The 18,926-nt window shown below is 38.6% G+C and overlaps 1 protein-coding gene across 1 annotated transcript; it reads left to right on the top strand.

Moving 5' to 3' along the window:
• The first annotated feature begins 868 nt into the window (after positions 1 to 868).
• On the top strand, positions 869 to 13,219 carry LOC146466296 (glutathione S-transferase Mu 2-like). Its single transcript, XM_085127484.1, has 10 exons — positions 869 to 1,023; positions 3,181 to 3,256; positions 5,269 to 5,333; positions 6,324 to 6,371; positions 7,941 to 7,974; positions 9,271 to 9,320; positions 10,033 to 10,086; positions 10,805 to 10,900; positions 12,043 to 12,153; positions 12,967 to 13,219. Exons 1-10 carry the CDS (start codon positions 988 to 990, stop codon positions 13,069 to 13,071), a joined length of 675 nt encoding a protein of 224 aa, XP_084983610.1. The 5' UTR covers positions 869 to 987; the 3' UTR covers positions 13,072 to 13,219.
• Positions 13,220 to 18,926: the final 5,707 nt, after the last annotated feature.

The raw sequence follows: 18,926 nt of genomic DNA, 5'->3' as shown, positions 1-18,926 counted from the left end.
CCGTTATCTTGCAATAATAAAGGCAGACACTGTACAAATATTAATATTTCACCACAATGAACATGTATACTGTATTCCAATTTCCAACATTTTTCTCTTCTGAGATTTCTAGTTTGAAGGGGGTCTGAGTTTTCTAGGTCTGAGGTCTGAGTTTTCTAGGTCAGCAAGCTGGTTTTCAGACATGCCGTGTGATAATTACAAATTCTAAAAATTAAGACTAGAGATTAACTAACAATAATTAGCACAAGAAATGATTAGATTTAGATTAGAATTACTGATAATAAAAATAAAACCGGCATTTTCTCTTGCATTAGTTCACAGGTACCCCAAGCTATAGGCCGTGATCTTTGCGTGAGTGTTGTAATTTGAACGTCACGGCGAGCATTGCGTAACGGCGAAATTTATTTTAGGATTTGTATGGGAAAAAAAGATTCCTACTTCAATTTAAAAATACAAAACCCACATAGGAGAAAGGACAACAGACAAGGGATTCGTTGGTATTTTTAAATTGAAGTAGGAATCGTTTTTTTCCCATACAAATGCTTATAATTTTGCCGTGACGCTCAAATTACAACACTCACGCAAAGGTCACGGCCTCTATCTCTCATACAGCTAGAGGCCTTCCTAAGGGGAGGGGGAGAAGAGGAGAGGAAGGCTTTTCTTCCCTTTTCCCCTTCCTCTCTTCCCCACCCCACCCCCACTTCCCCCGAAGCCTGATACTCAGACTATCATAGAGCTTTCGGTACCTTTGATTAGTTATTTTTAAAAGCAGCTAGAGCGTTGTGCAGAAAGCTAACGTGACAAAAAAATATTGAGTGGCAGTATTTGATTTGGCGTGACAGTAGACAACGTGATATTACGAAATCACCCACATTCTTAAATTACTACGCCTGGGCATTATTTACAGTCCAATTTTGCAATCCGGCTGGTTCGACGCTAGCTGTTGCCTAACAGCTCCTAGTTTTATTTCTACAACTTGGGAAGACAATGCCGCCAACCTTAGGCTACTGGAACGTTCGAGGGGTAAGTAACAATTCATTTCCTTGAATGCAAAATTGACAGGATTGTAAAAATATTAATTGAACATATGTACGGATTACTGCGGGGGAAAACCAATACCACACAGTTATACTGTAGTTACAAACAGTCGACTCCCTTACCTTCGATAACTCGAACTCCCGATAACTCGAACCTTTTTCAATTTCCCTTGGAGGTTCGAGTTATCGAGAGTTGACTGTATGTAGCTGCTTTAATTTAAATGCAGGTTACAATGTAGGACTCGATTTCGTCCGTAGAGTCAAACGTAAGAACCACCTTGAATGCACAGTTCAGGTACCATTCATTCGGATACCACACGATCGAAGAATTTCATCCAACGACGGGACAGCTTTTCAGCTCAAATTGATCGAATGCTGAATTATGATTTAGCGACCGCTCAGAATTAAGGAAAGAAGTTCTCGTAGATTAATACAGGATTGTCAACTGCCGAGAACAGACTCATATTTGTACAATATGTCGCAAATCATTGTCGAACTTGCCTTTGATTAAAACGTTTTAATTTAGAGCCCACAAAAATTTTAAGAGATAGGGCATGACCTAATTCTGTGCTTTCATTTCCTTTCTTGTGAAATCCCGTTTGACAAATATCGTCGGGTAGCAAATCTGAGCTTCAAATTACTTTTTTTTTTTGCATAACCCGATTGAAAGCTTGGAGCGAAAAGAGCTGAGCGCATTTAATAGCACAGGGTTTATGTGAAATCTTCTGAATTTAGTCATCTCAAAATTGACATTAAAATTGTATCGGACTTCGCGCCCCATTCGTCAAACGCTTCAAATGCTACTCTGTAGCTATTTCGTTCATTTATGATTTCAAGTTTTCTGGACGCACTTCCTTCAAGTGGGATTAAAGAGGTCAGGTTTGATTGAAAGGGGCGGGGATGGGGATTGACCGAAGGACTGGCATAGTGAGGTGTGAGATTACGTTACGTTTAGCAGTCACGCTGGGGGTGTGAGATAACGTTATGGACAGGTCGCCGCATTTTAAGTTGCCACCTAAAAAGCATAAACCATGAACGATGAGACCCAACGGATTTGTGGGTAGCGTTCAAAAATTGGCCCTTGTTGGCCAACTTGACACTTTAAGGAAAGCTTGGACAGTTTCCATCTTTCACCACCTCAGGAGCCCAGCCATGTGCAACTAATTTTGGTTATCAACCGTCGCACGAGAATAGAATATTATGCAAATAAATTTAGTACACTTATATTCATAAAGCCATTGAGTCTCATCCTTCACGGTTTATGCTTTTTAGGTGTCAAGGTTTTTGCAATCGAGTGTATACGTTTAGCAGTCAAGCTGGGGTGTGAGATTACGTTACATGTTAGGTATAGTAGTCACGCTGGGGTGCGAGATTACGTTACGTATAGAAGTCATGTTTTGGAGCGAGATTACGTTACATCAATCAGTTGATTAAAATTTTGTTGTTGTTTTCGAGAGAAATAAATCGCCATAAGCGCACGGTAGATTCTCCTACGCAAGCATCACACGCACTAGTGGCTTGCTGAAAGAGTCTACGCAGTAGGCCGTCCACATCAATGGAAAACGTAGCAAAATATTTCTGTTCACACTAGCGTTTTCGTATCATTTCACCAACTGTTCTCACTGAAACGCTCTATCAAGCAATGAAAACGACTGAGACCTGAGGTTACGAATGTGTAGATGCTCGGATTTGATGTATCAGGGGCACCCAACGAAGGTTTTCTCTCAAATCCTTTGAAACACAATTTTAGTCTATCTGGAGAGCCTTTAAAGCTCTGTGGGTTCATTTCAGGCCGCGCTATAATATTTTTATCTATTCGGTCGTTCTAGGGGAGCTTGAGTCTTTTCGAAATTACTAGGGCGTCTTTGTCCATTTCCCGAAAACCTTAGATCTTATTTCCTTTCCGAAAATCTTAGCTGACCTTTTTTCGGCCCCCCAAACGACATTTTTATCAATCCGAAAACACTAGGCCTTAGATTTATCATATCACGAAAGTTCGAGGTGAAAATTCCCTTTAGAAAATTGCAGGGGATTGAGGGCCTTCCGAACAGATAATTGGGTGCCCTTGATGTATGTACTCAATCATTAAAGAGGCATCGTGTTCTATGACTCAATTGATTTTATACTCTCCTTTGTTCGATAGCTGGCTGAGCCCATCCACTATCTTCTGGCCTACACTGGGACCGAGTATGAGTTTTGTGAATATGTGACTGGGGATGGTAAGTCAGTATTTCTTTCAAAGCCCGCTTCCTTTTTTAGGACATTTAAAGTGCAAGACAGACGTACAGTAGAACCCCGGTAACTCGAACTCGGATAACTCGAACCGAGTCTCAACTTCCTTGAATTTGACCCAACTTTTCAGTTTAACTCGAACTCGGATAACTCGAAAACCCCGCTAATTCGAGCTAAATTTCGTTTCCCTTGATGAAAATTTACCCCGAAAACTCGAATTTCTGGTTCTTATAACTCGCCACGAATGTCCATTGAATATCCCATTAGTTTTTCTTATCGTGTGATCGAATTCTAACACTAGAACAAAGACTGGACGACGCAAAAGGGAACATAAATTGAGTGTATTAAATAAACTAAGTTACATTCACAGGGTTGCATTATCGTAAGAATGCATATTCGTTACAGTTGTTACAAAATGTATTAGTTTCTCTTGAAATAAGTTTAATTAGCGCTGTATTGTATACCGAAGTGCTGAAAATCGGTAAACTATTAATTATTAACCTGGAAAATTGAATATTTTAATCGACTCCGATAACTCGAAACCCCGTTAACTCGAACAGTTTTTCGTTTCCCTTCAGAGTTCGAGTTACCGGTGTTCTACTGTATTTCCGTCTGTGTTCGCAGGGTAAAGTGTAAGGGAAGTAGTCAAAACTACTATACTCAAAGAGGACCCACCAAACCCCAAAATAGATGGTGGTTTCTGTCTGCAACCCCTTCCTCAACCTCAAACGATAATGTCTTTATTGCATAGCCACCCCTCTATCCAGCAGTAGAAAATAACTCACTTTTCTTGTTTATCTAGCAATGCTGTCTCCTGTTAGCTGAATTTTAACATTTCTGTGTCAACTCAAATTTTAAAGGCAAAGAAATTCCCTCGATAATGTTCACGCCTGATAGGTGGTGTCTTCGATAACCCTCCTACCCCAAACAAGGTGGGTCCTCTTCGAACGAACTTGTTATGACCAGTTCTCTAAGCGAACAATCTTTCGATGTAGCCTACCCCCTGCCCTCACTATTATCATATCTATTAATTTTTTTGTGTAAAACTTGAAGTATGATTCTATGCACTCTTATTATTCTTGTCTTTTGTTCTATTCTACTAGTTAGTTGCACGTTATACGCCAGTAAGCTGCACATGGCAGTGACCAACTCGAAAGCCTAAGCCCCTTTGGTCACTGCACACATTTTACCTTTGATATTTATGTAATTTAATGTTGACTTTATGTTACTTTTGTGATGTATTGTAATTCCTTTTAGTAGTAAACTTTTGAAATAGTGCATAAATAAAAAAGCTGAATCTGAAAAAAATCTAGTCTTTTTCAGCAGAAACTGGGCCCATGGTTTTTCATTTGCCATGTAGGGTTAGACAGAACGATCTGCTTGCGTAAGTTACATGTTTCAGCCCCGAACGTAGACACGATGGCAACAGTACTGCAAAACGTAAAAGAAACGAGGTTGGTTAGTTCGGAATTGTACATAGTGGTCTGCTATGCGCCGATCAGGTTTTATACTTCAACATCCCCTGGGCATTTGAACTTTTGAAGATTGACAAATCCCCCCCTCCCACCCACCCACCCACAGCCGCGAGCCAAGAGGCCGTTCAAATTACCTATGTGGTCAAATTCCCTCACCAGAAACAAATGTTCAGCTTCAATCAGTAGCTTTTCATGCTTTGCAGACGAAGATATATTGATGACACCATCAAATCGAGTCAAAAACTATTTTAACTCCCCTTTCAGTGAGCCATTCTCTTTCAGAGGCAAAATCATGTCCTTTGAAGTTCTCAATTTCTATTAACCATGAAAAACTCGTAGACTTATTTCGCCAAACAAAACTATGTATACGGTTAGAATTGCGCACTCCTGTTAGACCCGGTGTAAGACGGTGATCAGTTTCCCCACTCTCCGGGCACGGTACGCCGTCAAAATCCCTGGGATGTGCCCGGGGCGATAAAGGAGCGGGGAATGTCGGCCCATTATCAAATCTGTTCTTTCTCTAGCCCCTGGATATGACAAGAGTGGCTGGCTTTCAGTTAAAGAAAAGTTGGGACTGCCCATACCGAACGTAAGTGCTTCAATCCAAAATGCTTTTCAGCGTAAGCTAATGGAAGCAAACTGAAGGGACTAATTTCATTCCTGTCTTGCGTGCACGCTAGAAAAATTAAATTCTTTGTCACTGAAAGGTAAATTTTGTAATACCAAATATCTTACTTATTTTGTATAAGATCTCCACATTCTTGTTATTTTTGATACTTTAATCAGAATATCACAGTCCAGGACCTTTCTTGTTCTCCACTTGTTTACAACCCGAGCACTTCTTTAAGAAATGACTTTACAAATATGCTATGACATCAAAACATTGACATCGAAAACACAATCGAAAATAGCCAAGTATAGTAAGCATCGTACTGGTTTTGGATGGAATAATAATAATAATAATAATAATAATAATAATAATAATAATAATAATAATAATAATAATAATAATAATAATAATAATAGTAACAACAACTTTATTTGAGTCTCAAATCTTAATAGCCGAGCACAAGTGCCCTACTAATTGGGGAGACTAAAAGAAATCATTAATTAACACCTAAAAAAAATTATTTATTTGATAAATAACTAGGTAGATGAGCAGCAAGAACAACGCATGCATCCGTCGTCCAACAGAGAGCTCACGTCAAACGTTCTTATAGCGATTTTTAAGTTGTTCAAAGTTTTTGCGGATCTAATATTTTTATATTATGGTATCGGCCTATCGTACTGCCTGGTTCATAAGCCAAACCAAGAGGATAATAATAATCATTAAACGGAAAATTGCGTCTGAACTGGTGAACTAGCCAACGTTATTATAACAAGTGGGTATTGGTCAAAGGGTACATCTCAACCCAGGTCCCAGGTTTAAACTAATACGTTTTCATGTGACCCCAGTAATTTTGCAATCTTCAACCCCCATTGTTGGCAATCGCACGGAAATATATCATTATTAAAAGATACAAATAGGTATTGATAATCAACTTCCCTCAGTGCTGAAGAGCTTTCTTTTACCTTTTAGTTGCCTTACTATATCGATGGAGAGGTCAAGCTGACACAGACCACCGCAGTATGTAGTTAACGTAAAAAACTAGTTAATTGCCTGGCTATCTTTATCGGGGAAGCAACAGTTAAGAAGACAGTGACTTGCAATCTGGGAAGAAATAATAGGAGTTATCCCATCAAAACCGCTTTAAACGAAGGTTGCAAGGAAAGGAAAGAAATCTTCTGAGCGATATACTTAAGTTTGCAAGTAGTAGGTGTAAAAGACAACCAAAATTTAAACGAATTATGACAACGCGAGTTTAGTGTACCGTGTACGCTTACGTCGGGCACTCGGAGAAACTTCTCCTTCTTTATGCATTTCTATGGGCTAACAGTTATTTGAATTGGCACGTTTAAATAATTCTAAAAGACTTAAACATTCGTAACAATGTGTGTATTTTCTTTCTAAATTGAAACTTAATTATCCCTAAAAAAATGCGTGGTTACCCCGAATTTTCTTTTGGGAATTCAACAACCCTTGCTAAGATCTTCTTTTCGCACATAGTCATAAACCGCACAATGAGTAGCCACCTCCTTACTTATTCAGAGATTCTTAGACCATCCCGAAATGCGCAGTAGCAAAAGTAGAGAAAGTCTTAAACTTTATCTAGATCGCGGTCTGGGAGGGGAATTCTCCCCGCGGCGACTTTGGACGTGAATATATTTTTTTAATATCTGCGCAAGCGCCATGAAACTTGGTGACTTTTTCAGAATTTTATCTGGGAACAATGTGTTATCGTCAGTTAGTGTTTTTTGACTTGAATGTCACCATGGCAACAAAGTTTTGACAGACAGTTTTTCAGAAAATTGAAACCTCTTTTTGAAATAGAGAAAGATTACTTTTCTTTCTGTAACCGTAACGTTTTGGCTCATATAAGTGATCTTTTATTTGTTTGATTAGTTTTCGTTCGATTTTGTCGCTTTTTTTAAGTTTTGGGGAAATCCAAGAAAGTCGCTATTTGGCAATCACACGTCATAACTTCTTGTTGCGGACCTCAAAGGAAACATGTTTGGACGTGCTGTTTGTCTTCCAAATGTACAATGTCATAGTTTTAATAGTCGTCCGTCCCTAATATTTACTCTAAAATCTTTTCTCCGACATTTTTCCATTTCATGCGCACAACATTAAGGGCGCGTTTTTTATCCACAATTCTGGAATAAGGATGGTTGGTACGGAATGCTAGGAATAATTCGGATTGTCTGCATAAAAAAACCCCCATCGGTCCTGGCCGAGTAAACATTGCGTAACAAATATGGCGGCCGACGAAGAGACTGCCGTTGCAGCCGTTATCGCAGCAATTTTCCTTGTACTTTTGGTACAATGAAATTAGAAGCAATGTTTCATTTTGTCCAAAAGTGTAACCTGATTTTTTCCCTTGTAGAGACGTATTTGAATCCGCAGCGCTCACTTTGCCGTCCGCCATCTTGGATTTCATTCGCAACATTCTGTTCATTCTGCCCCTGGGAGCAGAATGGGTCGAATGGCATTGTGTCCATTCCCGGAATAAGAATGCGGAATAGAAAAACGCGCGCATTTTACATTCTGGCCAAAAAAACGCGCCCTAAGAGTAACTGGTGCATTTTGTGTTCCTAGATCCTCCGGTACATTGGTCGCAAGCACAATCTGTGTAAGTATACTGTTTGACCCATCATTGAACTGCTTCTCTATAATTTTTTTCTTTGGGAAGTCCGTTTTAAAATCTGGATATATTTAAATCCACGGATACAAGCGGTTTTGTTTTTGTTTTTATTATCATCATTATTATTATTATTATTATTATTATTATTATTATTATCATTATCATTATCATTATCATTATCATTATCATTATCATTATCATTATTATTATTATTATTATTATTATTTTTATTATTATTATTATTTTGTTGCTGTCGTTTTTCGTACAGTTGTAGACTATGCAGTCTGTCAAAAATGCCGCTTTGCCATTGCCCTCCCGAAACCACACATATAGAGTGTGTGCACGACGGCGATGTTGGAGGACCGAAACAATACAATGATTTTCCTTTGGGAAGTATATTCTATTTTTATTCAAATACCTTTTATTGTTTTAGTCCTCCAACATGGCCGCCGTGCACACACCGGCTATAGCTACTTTCCCACGAAGGAAGCGACAATCTACATTTTCTACCGCAAAATATATAAATAGATAATCAACTAACTAACTAAATAAATAAATGAAGTAACTGGTAAATTAATTATTATTTAATTGATTAATAAAATAGTTTATCAGTAATACATAAAAGTTTTCTTGATATTTGTTTGACTTAGCAAGGACATGCAAAAAACAATTATTATGAAAAAGACAGACAAATAATTTAGAAAGATGCCAAGTAGAACAGAGAAACAGGACGGTTGGGGAAACATTACAGCTAAGGCGAATTACTGTAGTCCCTCTGGCACAAAAAGTAAACTAAATACTTCTTACTAACCGAGTTCGAGGTCCATACTGTAAGTTAGGGTCCGACTTTTTCCCGTTAATTTATGTGCGCGCGGGCCATAAATCAAAGGTAAAAACGAGGATCCGCAACTTAGAGTACGGACCGAGAAAATGAGGTTAGTAAGATATTTATTATATCTCTGAGGTTAATCAGGCGCGCGGGAAAGGAAACTTTCAATTTAAGCGGGCCGTACAGTGAAATACGGCCCGCACAATTGACCAATCACACCGCGCGTACTAACTGAGAGTGAACTAACAGTGAAAGGTAAACAAATGCGAAATTTAAAGCTGGATAGTGGGATAGGACGGAATAGAAAAGGTAGGGGGGGGGGGAGGGTGGTCCTGAAAAAAGGCTGTTCAACGAATCTCTTTCCCTGAATTCAAGTTATATCATCAGTTTCTCCGTAGTAATTTGTAAGAAAAGTATGGAAAGCAGCAGAGAGAATTGAGATTTCGATCTTTTAGGTGGAACCACCGAGGAAGAAATGCAGAGAGTTGATGTAATTCAAGGCGAGGTAAAGTGTTTTCACGAATCCTGTTGAGTAAATGGTGAAGGAACATTTCGCGCTTTTTTTGTCTTTTATGTTGGGAGCAAGGATGGCGCAGTGGTGACAGCACTCGCCTCCCACCATTGTAGCTCGGTTTCGATTCCCGGAGTTGACACCATATGTGGGTTGAGTTTGTTGTTGGTTCTCGTCCCTGCTCTGAGGGTTTTTCTCCGGGTACTCCTGTTTTCCTCCCTCCACAAAAACCAATTTCCAAATTTCAATTCAATCTGAAAACAGTGAACGAGTAGGTACTCTGTGGATTTGCCACTGAAAATTCCCATTTTCCATTCATTCATTCATTCATTCATTCATTCATTCATTCATTCATTCATTCATTCATTCATTCATTCATTCATTCATTCATTCATTCATTCATTCATCTATCCGTCCGTCCGTCCGTCCGTCCGTTCGTTCCTTCGTTCATTCATTCATTCATTCATTCATTCATTCATTCATTCATTCATTCATTCATTCATTCATTCATTCATTCATTCATTCATTCATTCATTCATTCATTCATTCATTCATTCATTCATTCATTTGTTCGTTCGTTCGTTCGTTCGTTCGTTCGTTCGTTCGTTCATTCAGCCAGTCCAGCCAGCTTAATCGTGGCGACTAAGCTTGATGATTTACAAGGCTTGCATTTGACATAACCTGATATTGGTTTATTTAACAACAGGCAATCGACTTCATTTTAGGATTTGTTAAGTTCACCTACTTCAGCCCAGACTTTGTGAGTACAAGTTTTAAACTGTTTCTTTACTATTCTTATTTTCAAATAGAACAATGTTTGCATTTTGAGCCTTACGTGTAGGCAACAATAACGACCTAAAAGACCACTTAATAACGCATGTGTTCACGGCAAGACGTCAATTTAAGTGAATTAATCCCACATACTCCATAATCTGTAGTTAGATCCGACTTCAGATTGAGTGTCGTGGGTATTTCGCGTTGCTTTAGCTTTCCTTTACTACGCTCTGTGATTTTGGTTAGAAAAATTCGCGTCACTTTCTCAACCAATGAGAAGCAAAACCCAAACCAATCGTGACTTGCTGGCGCCGGTTACATGTATTTGCCTCGAGTTCTGATTGGTTAACTGGGATGTTTACGTCTGTTTTGATTGGTTAGGGCATGTTCCTTGGTGTTGGTCATGAGAAACTCAATAGACCATTTCCGAGTTGCTTTGAACCTCATAATGAAAGCGAGGCTATGTGCGAAGTTTTTGTTATGAAAATGAGTTTTCATTCATATGCAAACAAAACTAATTTTCATATGAAAAGTTTTGCAACATAGTGAGGCTCACAGCAACTCGGAAATGGCCTATTGAAAACCGTTCTCATAAAATGAGACTTTTACGCTGTCAAGATCATTATTTTAACATGTACCTAGCCTTGATTACATTCACCAGAAGCGTTTTGCCTTTAGGATTCTGTTCCATATTTTCTTTACAGGAAGGAGGAAGGGCTAACTATTTGAATACCTGCCGAGTATTCCTTCAGCGCCATTCTAATTACCTCGATGATTACCCTTACTTCTCTGGAAAGAATGTAAGCACACAATATTTAGGTTAAGTCTTTGTATTGATGGTTTGCGTGTGACGTCATGGCGGCCATGTTGGTGTACAGGAACAATAAGATTTTTCTCTTGTCGGAGTTAATGTCCATTTTTATGCAAATTATGTGAACAAATTTCCTTTCGTTTTGTACACCAACATGTCGGCAATACAAACCACCTATTGTTGTAATTCTGCTAGAGGGATTATGCAGTGTCTATTTCCTTCAATCCCAGCGATTATTGTTACAGAAAATTGAGTTCCACCTTTTCTGTCATTTACGGTAAATCAACTGTCCCTTTCGCCTTCCAAGTAAACCTTTCACGATGACGCCATCTTCCTAAAACTTCACGGATCCACCAGTTTCTTTTGTACTCGTACAAATTAATTGGGTTGTTGTTATTTAACCCTCGCAGGGCTTACAACATGTAAATAAGAAGGCAAAACAAAAATAATTCTCTTGGTTATAATAAAATGGCCTCATCGTTAAAATCGTTAGTCTGTTGGTGAAAACGTAAATTCAAATTCGATTTAGAAAGTGTCCCCAATTAGTGCTCTGCGCTAAAGACATTGACACTTAAATAAAGTGATTTTATTTTTTAATGTGTACTTTAAACTGAAAGGAAATCCTCCAGTTCTTACAACCAATAGGCCATGTTACAGTCGTATGCTAAGTGACCTGGCCTTGGATTGTAAGCGAGGCTGGGGGTGACCTTGTTTTGATAAAAACCTCACTGTTTTTCATATGTAGATCATGCTGTTCTTATGCTAACTAGTTTTCATTTACATATGAAAAGCATTGAGGTTTGTATCAAAACAAGGTCACCCCAGCCTCGCTTCCAATCCAAGGCTAGGTCACTAAGCACACAACTGAAAAATGGCCTATTGATTTGTTTTTTGGGCACAGCTAGTGCGAAAATTCGTGCAATCTGGAGTAATTTAATCTGAATATATGTCGAGTTATCGCAACGCAACTTTCTTAAAGTACCTTTGTACTACGAACGCTATCAACTTCGTTCCCAGTACCTCTCTTCCATCTCTCTCCCAGCATGGAAACGAGACTTCTGCATTGTATTGTTTTCTGTAACACGTGCTAAAGCTGAGCGACACAATTTGTTTCATTCTTGGTTTTCTCAGATAAGTTTTGCCGACTTCATGATGTACGAATTCTTGGATCAGTTGCGCACATTTGAACCTCCAATTCTAAATTCCTTCAAGAACATAGTGGAATTTATGGAAAGGATTGAGGTAAGGATAATGGATACACTACTCAATATCATTGTTTAACCAAACCTAATGTTTACGTGCTTACAGGCAGATTAACCATGGTGTAGCAGAGATAACAGCTGTTTTTTTTTCGGCCAGAACAAATCAGTCGAAAAGTGGAAAGTATGCTGTCACATAATGGTCAAATGGTCAAAGCTATTATACTCGAACAGGGCCAATCAAACCACAAAATAGATGATGGTCTCTGCCTGCATTCCTCAACCTCAAAATATGGTGTCTTTATCGCATAGCTACCCCTATATCCAGCAGTAAAAATGACAATGATATTCAAACCTCACTTTTCTTGGTTATCTAGCAATGCTGACTCTTGCTAGCCGAATAATCCTTGTCAACTCCAATTTTGAAGACAATGAAATTTTGTCGGTAATGCTGATGCTATAGGTTGTGTCATCGATAACCCACTTACCCCAGACAAGGTGGATCCTCTTCGAATAAGCTCGTTATGATCAGTTCCCTTATTTAAACTATTTAATTGAATTGGCTCTTGTTGTCTTGTCGTCAGTTCTGCATCGTATGGTTTCCTTTACCTTTCATTGCCTCTATCTCTCTAGGTATATAAATGCTATCGGTGTGGGTGACACTAACAAAAATGCTGCGAATATAATAGCGCCTCTTTTTTATATAACTACTATGTGTTAAAAATCTCTTTGTGTTTTAAATTTTGAAAAGATAAAATTCTTTTGCGATAATTTTTCTTTAGAATAAGTTATGACAGTTTTTTTTAAAATGATTACAATGCGTTGATTATGTTTTCCTTTGTGTTTTAAACACTAGGCTATCCCTGCTATCAAAAAATTCTTGGAATCAGAGTCCTTCCGCAACCGACCAATTAGCAACAAGATGGCTCATTGGGGAACCAAGCCTCTGCCTCGACAGTAACGCTGATTCTGTGGTCTTGTGTTTCCTCCGCTCACTATTTTGATGTGAAAAAAAAAAAGAAACATTTTGTCACCACGAATGCCTTGTTTTAAGGAGACCGTTGACAACTGTAACAAGTGTTTGCAAAATAAACTCATAAAATAGTAAATAGCTTAGTTGGTAGGTTGTTGGTTTGATAGCCGTTCGGGTCTGTAAATTTTTCACGCTTCCTTCTCGCATCTGTTCATGTTAGTTGATTACACAGCCCCTCCTCCCCTCCCCTCCCCTCCCCTCCCCTCCCCTCCCCTGTGACACCATAGCGGAAAATCTTGATGTTGTCTTGTAGAGAACGCCGCAGCCTATCTATTTATGGTAAAACGTTTTCAAACATGGTTCGCCCTACACACCGCTTGTAGCAAGCGCTTTTCTTTCAATTCTCTTAGAATTGAAAATAATGCATTTGTTGCTTTCACGAAAGAGAAAATGCAAGGATAGACAGTAGGTTTGACAAACACTTGGAAGCAGAGCGACAAGTCGTCTTTGTGTGAACTGGACAACGGTCTGGACCTCACTTTGGAATGCACTCCCAGATCATATGAAAAACGACCATCTGTTAGTGCTTTTATAAGGAAAATTTAGACGGTCAATTTTGCATCGACAACAGCAAATTAAACTTTGCTCTAGGTAAATATTATTTGCATTTTGTATGCCACACGTAACTGATTTTATATGTACAACCGATATGTTAGCTTGATCAAATCTTCATGTTATTCTTGTATGAAAATCGAAAAAGAATTCCTATCAATTTTTCTTTCTCCGGCTTTAGAGGTCTTAAAACGTGACATTTTACATCCGGTAGGGAAGCAATACCGGTGGGGGATATTAGGGTTATGACGTAAATATGGGATCGCTAACTGCGCGGTTTCTCTGTTGTTTTTCGTGTATGAAAGAAGAAAACTGTGTGGAAGAAATCATGACTGGGAATGTTGAATGCTCACAACGAAACAACCGAGGAATGGGGAAACCGCGAAAGTAGCGATCCTATATTGACGATACAGTTATACTATCCCCAGTCTCCCATCTTGCGCGGTACTGTATCCCACCGGAAGTGAAATTCCACCTTTGTATACGCCTCAAATGGGGAAAAGAAAAATTGATAGGGAATTTTTTTTCGATTTTCGTACGAGAACTGGACATTCAAAGATTTTATAATTAAAATAAAATTTCCAAACCTCCTTAACGGTAGTTATTTCCTTTGTGTTGGATCATGAATTATTAATGAGTTTGAGGAGGTGATTTTTGTCAGATAAAGCAAGTTTGAAAGATCAGATTTTTTTGTACGTCTTCCATGTAAAATGAATTACTTGGACATTTCAACGCCAAAACCTAATTCAGAGTATTGTGAAGTTATTTACTAAAGACACTAAGCAATTCAGATAGGCTGCTTTGCAACATATTAGGGATAGATTTGTGTTTGGAAGTTGAAACACTACAACGGTAAAAGAAACTCCAGCATTCCGTACAATGTCAACACGCTTTATTAAACACAAAGGAGCAAAGATAAGACGGATAAAAGGCTCTGAAACGAAGCGGTGAAGAAACTGCGAGGAAGCGAAGCAGTTAAAACTAAAATAGATACAAGCAAATAAACCATTTCAAAGTAAACTAGCGCTAAACTAATAGCACGACGGAAAAAAAACGACACTTACATTTTAAGCCGAGCTGTGTGTTATGAAGTAACACGGGACTAAACAGACTGCCCTTTGAGCGTTGAGGAGACGAAAAAACTTTGAAAGTTGACTTACTGCTTACGCGCTGAAGGGATATACTGCACTGCCCTAAACGGCCAAAAATTCTATTTAAACCTGCCAAATCTTGTGAACGAAATACGAATAGATTACGCTAAATTATGTAACTTACACATTCCATACGCACGAAAAATTGACAACGACATTCCTTAATGACTAGGCGTATAGTTTCTTACAGAAGTAATAGAGTGTGTGCACGGCGGCCATGTTGAAGTGCCTTACGGACACCTCTCTATTACGGACAGTTCATTTGGTCCCTGAGAGACCGAAAACCATATAAAGCCTACCTCTCTAAAACGGACACCTCTATAATACGGACACTTATTCCTGTCCCCTTGGTGTCCGTAATAAAGAGGTTCGACTGTATTTCCCAAAGGAAAATCATTGTATTGTTTCGGTCCTCCAACATGGCCGTCGTGCACACACTCTTTACAAGACGGTAGTATCATTATTGCTCAGGTAGGTTACGTACCATTTAACATTTACTTTAGATGAACTTTCAACAAGAGAAAAAAATTAGGATTTCAGTCGTTAAGAGACCCTAATAGCAATGTTCCTCAGTTCTTGAAAACTTGAAGCTAAGCCAATAATGTTATTCTTTCGTAATATTTGGCACGTTCAAAAAAATACGTGCACCCAAACGGCATTCGTTTTGGGGCAAAAATTGAAATCAAAATTACAAAATTTACTTTTCAATTTTCTGGAAAAACCAAGCATCGCATTTATAGTTTTCATTTTCAAGGAAAACGAAAATGCCAAAATCAAAGTTTCCCAATTCAATTTTCGAGAAAATCGAAAATGAAATCGGTTCAGTTAAATATATACTCTTCGAGAAAAACGAAATTGAAATTTGAATATCGAATATTTCTGTGCCGCATCGAAGGGACCACTAAAATCTATGATTTTGGCACTCATGGACAATTTTTACACATCTCTTGGAGTATATTTGCCACTAATCATGTAGTCTTAGCTGCGTGGGCTCCAACCCTCAGCCCCCCCCCCTCCCCCCCCCCAAAAAAAAATACATGTAAAAGTCAATCGACTGTACCAAAAAAGATGGCGAATGGTACATTTACCCATAATTCATAGCGTACGAAAACCATAAAAACGCAACGAAAACTTCTAAAAACTACAAACCTAGCGTACACAATGTTGTTAGTATTGCGACGAGATTCCCAAAAAGTATAGCTTTCTGCGTGCCTCTTAACTGTGTTAGGTTCGGAAGGTATTGAGGTAAAATGCCACACCGCCATCTTTTTTGTGCACTGGTACGAAAATAAAACTTGTGATATTTTTCCTGTTTTGGCCAAAAAGCATGGAGACATTGGCCTATTTCTTTGTCCTTGGTCCCTTTGGTGGCCTTAAAATTGTCTCAGGGGACATTTTCAGAGCCACGGATTCTATCGGAAGCTTTAAAAAAATTATTTCTACTTCGTCCAAAAATCGACTTTTTCTAAGGGGTTATTCCATGCTTTTTGGCCAAAAATCACCACTTTTGACGTCGGCAGTTTTTCACTTGTTTATGTCATTACAGTTTTCGGCCTGTCAAAAAACTCCCTTGGGAATCATTTATAAGTGAAAATAACACCCTGACAATTAACTCTCACCCGGACTTGTTCTTTTCTGTGCTATTTCTTTGTCCCGGGTCCTTGGGAGGAATAAAAAGTGTCGCAGCGGAAATTTTCGGACACAATGATTCAATTGGAAGCTCTTAAAAGGATATTTATATTTCAGGTAAAATATCCCTAGGGACATAAAGAAGTGAAAAATGCCGACTTGAAAATTTGGTCATTTTTGAGCCAAAACCGTGGGCTTACCCCTTGGTAAAAAGTCGATTTGTGGACAAAAAAACAAATATTCTTTCAGAAGCTTCCAATCGAATCAGTAGATCGGAAAACGTCCCCCAAGATACGTTTAAGGTCTCCCAAGGGAGCAGAGACAAAGAAATATCCCAAAAAAAGATAAAGTCATGATAAGGGGAAAAAAGAAAATTCTTTCAATTCTTTGCCAGGGCGTTATTTTCACTTCAAAATGATTCCTAAGGGAGTTTTACGACACGCTGAGATCCCTAGGGACATAACAGAGTGAAAAATGCCGACTAGAAAATTTGGTCATTTTTGACCGAAAACCGTGGGCTTACCCCTTGGCAAAAAGTCGATTTTTGGACGACAACCAGATATTCTTTTAAAAGCTTCCAATCGAATCAGTAGATCCAAAAACGTCCTGCAAGACACGTTTTAGGTCTCCTAAGGGACCAAGGTTAAGAAATAGCCAAGAAAACATGGAGTCAGGATAAGGGCAAAAAAGAAAATTCTTTCAATTCTTTGCCAGGGCGTTATTTGCACTTCAAAATGATTCCTAAGGGAGTTTTAAGAAACGCCGAAATCCCTAGGGACATAAGGAAGTGATAATGCCGACTTGAAAATTTGGTCATTTTTGAGCCAAAACCGTTGGCTTACCCTTTGGCAAAAAGTCAATTTTTGGACAAAAACCAAATGTTCTTTTAAAAGCTTCCAATGGAATCAGTAGATCCGAAAAAGTCCCCTGAGACACGTTTTAGGTCCCCCAAGGGACAAGGGACAAAGAAATGGCCCAGAAAAGAAGGACTCAGGATAAGACCAATAAAGAAAATTCTTTCAATTCTTTGCCAGGGAGTTATTTGCACTTCTAAATGATTCCTAAGGGAGTTTTATGACACTCTAAGATCCCTAAGGACATAAAGAAGTGAAAAATGCAAACTTCAAAATTTGGCCATTATTGACCAAAAACGCTGGACTAACCCCTTAGAAAAAAGTCGATTTTTGGACAAAATACAAATATTCTTTTAAAAGCTTCCAATTGAATCAGTGTGAGACACTTTTTAGGCCTCCAAAGGACCAAGCGGACAAAGAAATAGCCCCAAAAAGATGAAAACATGGTTAGAGATAAAAAGAAACTTCTTTCAATTGGCGTTATTTGCACTTCAAAATGATTCCTAAAGGAGTTTTACGACACTCTGAGATCCCTAGGGACATAAGCAAGTGAAAAATGCAGACTTCAAAATTTGGCCCTTATTGACCAAAAAAAGTGGACTAACCCCTTAGAAAAAAGGCGATTTTTTGAAAAAATACAAATATTCTTTTAAGAGCGGCGGTCAGAAAATATCAAGCATTTGGTGGCAGAACTCGAGAAATCAATTTCGCTCATTTTCTGGCTACAAAAAGCCTTGAAGTAGAGAACAAATTTGCCGCCTTCAGTTTTCTCTAGGAGCGCTTAACGTTCTAGAAAACTGAGATAAACAAATTTGACCCGCAAGGATCCCGAAAGTACCCGCACGGCAGTGTGAAATTAATATTCTGAACTGACTCTTCATCTGGAAGGAAAGAAGATCCATGGTATTTTTATACTCGGTATTGACAGCGGAAGCACCGCACGTTTATAGCAAAGTTTGAACTAGACTTAACCATTATTAATAAAAGCAAACAGAGCTTAGGAAAATGTCCGTTTTCTAAACAGGAAAAATCCCGCAAAAACGGATAAATTTTAAAGATAGTTTTCGCTATGTGGTATAACGCCGATTTTTCTTAAACTTTGCCTTTTAAGTAATGTAGCGTTGTTCTTGATAATGTATTAAAATCAGCCTGGGTTTTGGATTAAGCACTTTACACGACCGTTTTGAAGTCACCATAATTCGTTTAAAATTCCGACAACGGCTAAATAAACAACCGTTGTTGCGTTACCGTGACAATAAACAGACTAATTTTACATATACCAAAAAAGCGTAATGAAAACAAATTTCTTTTAATCTTTAATTGCAATAAGGTAAAGTCCGGTCTGGGAACCGATTTTTCTCGTTTGCGTTGTGAGATTTTTGCTTATAAAACCATACCTAGTAAGGAGCAGTAAGCGTCTCGATGTCCATTTCTTGAGTTCGCTCAGGTGTCAGATTGCCAATGAAACCGCATCAAAGGGAAATCTGTGGGGTTGAAGTTCTCCCCTATGACTATGGTAAAATGCTCGCTGAAATAAAAATTGGAGACCGGTCAAACTTTCCTATTCTGTTTTTAATTCGCTAAATAGTTAGGGTTG

This window comes from Pavona decussata, unplaced genomic scaffold (genome assembly GCF_977016875.1).
Source record: "Pavona decussata unplaced genomic scaffold, jaPavDecu1.1 SCAFFOLD_145, whole genome shotgun sequence".
NCBI classification, from domain to species: Eukaryota; Metazoa; Cnidaria; class Anthozoa; order Scleractinia; family Agariciidae; genus Pavona; species Pavona decussata.
This window is presented reverse-complemented; position numbering and strand designations above follow the sequence as displayed.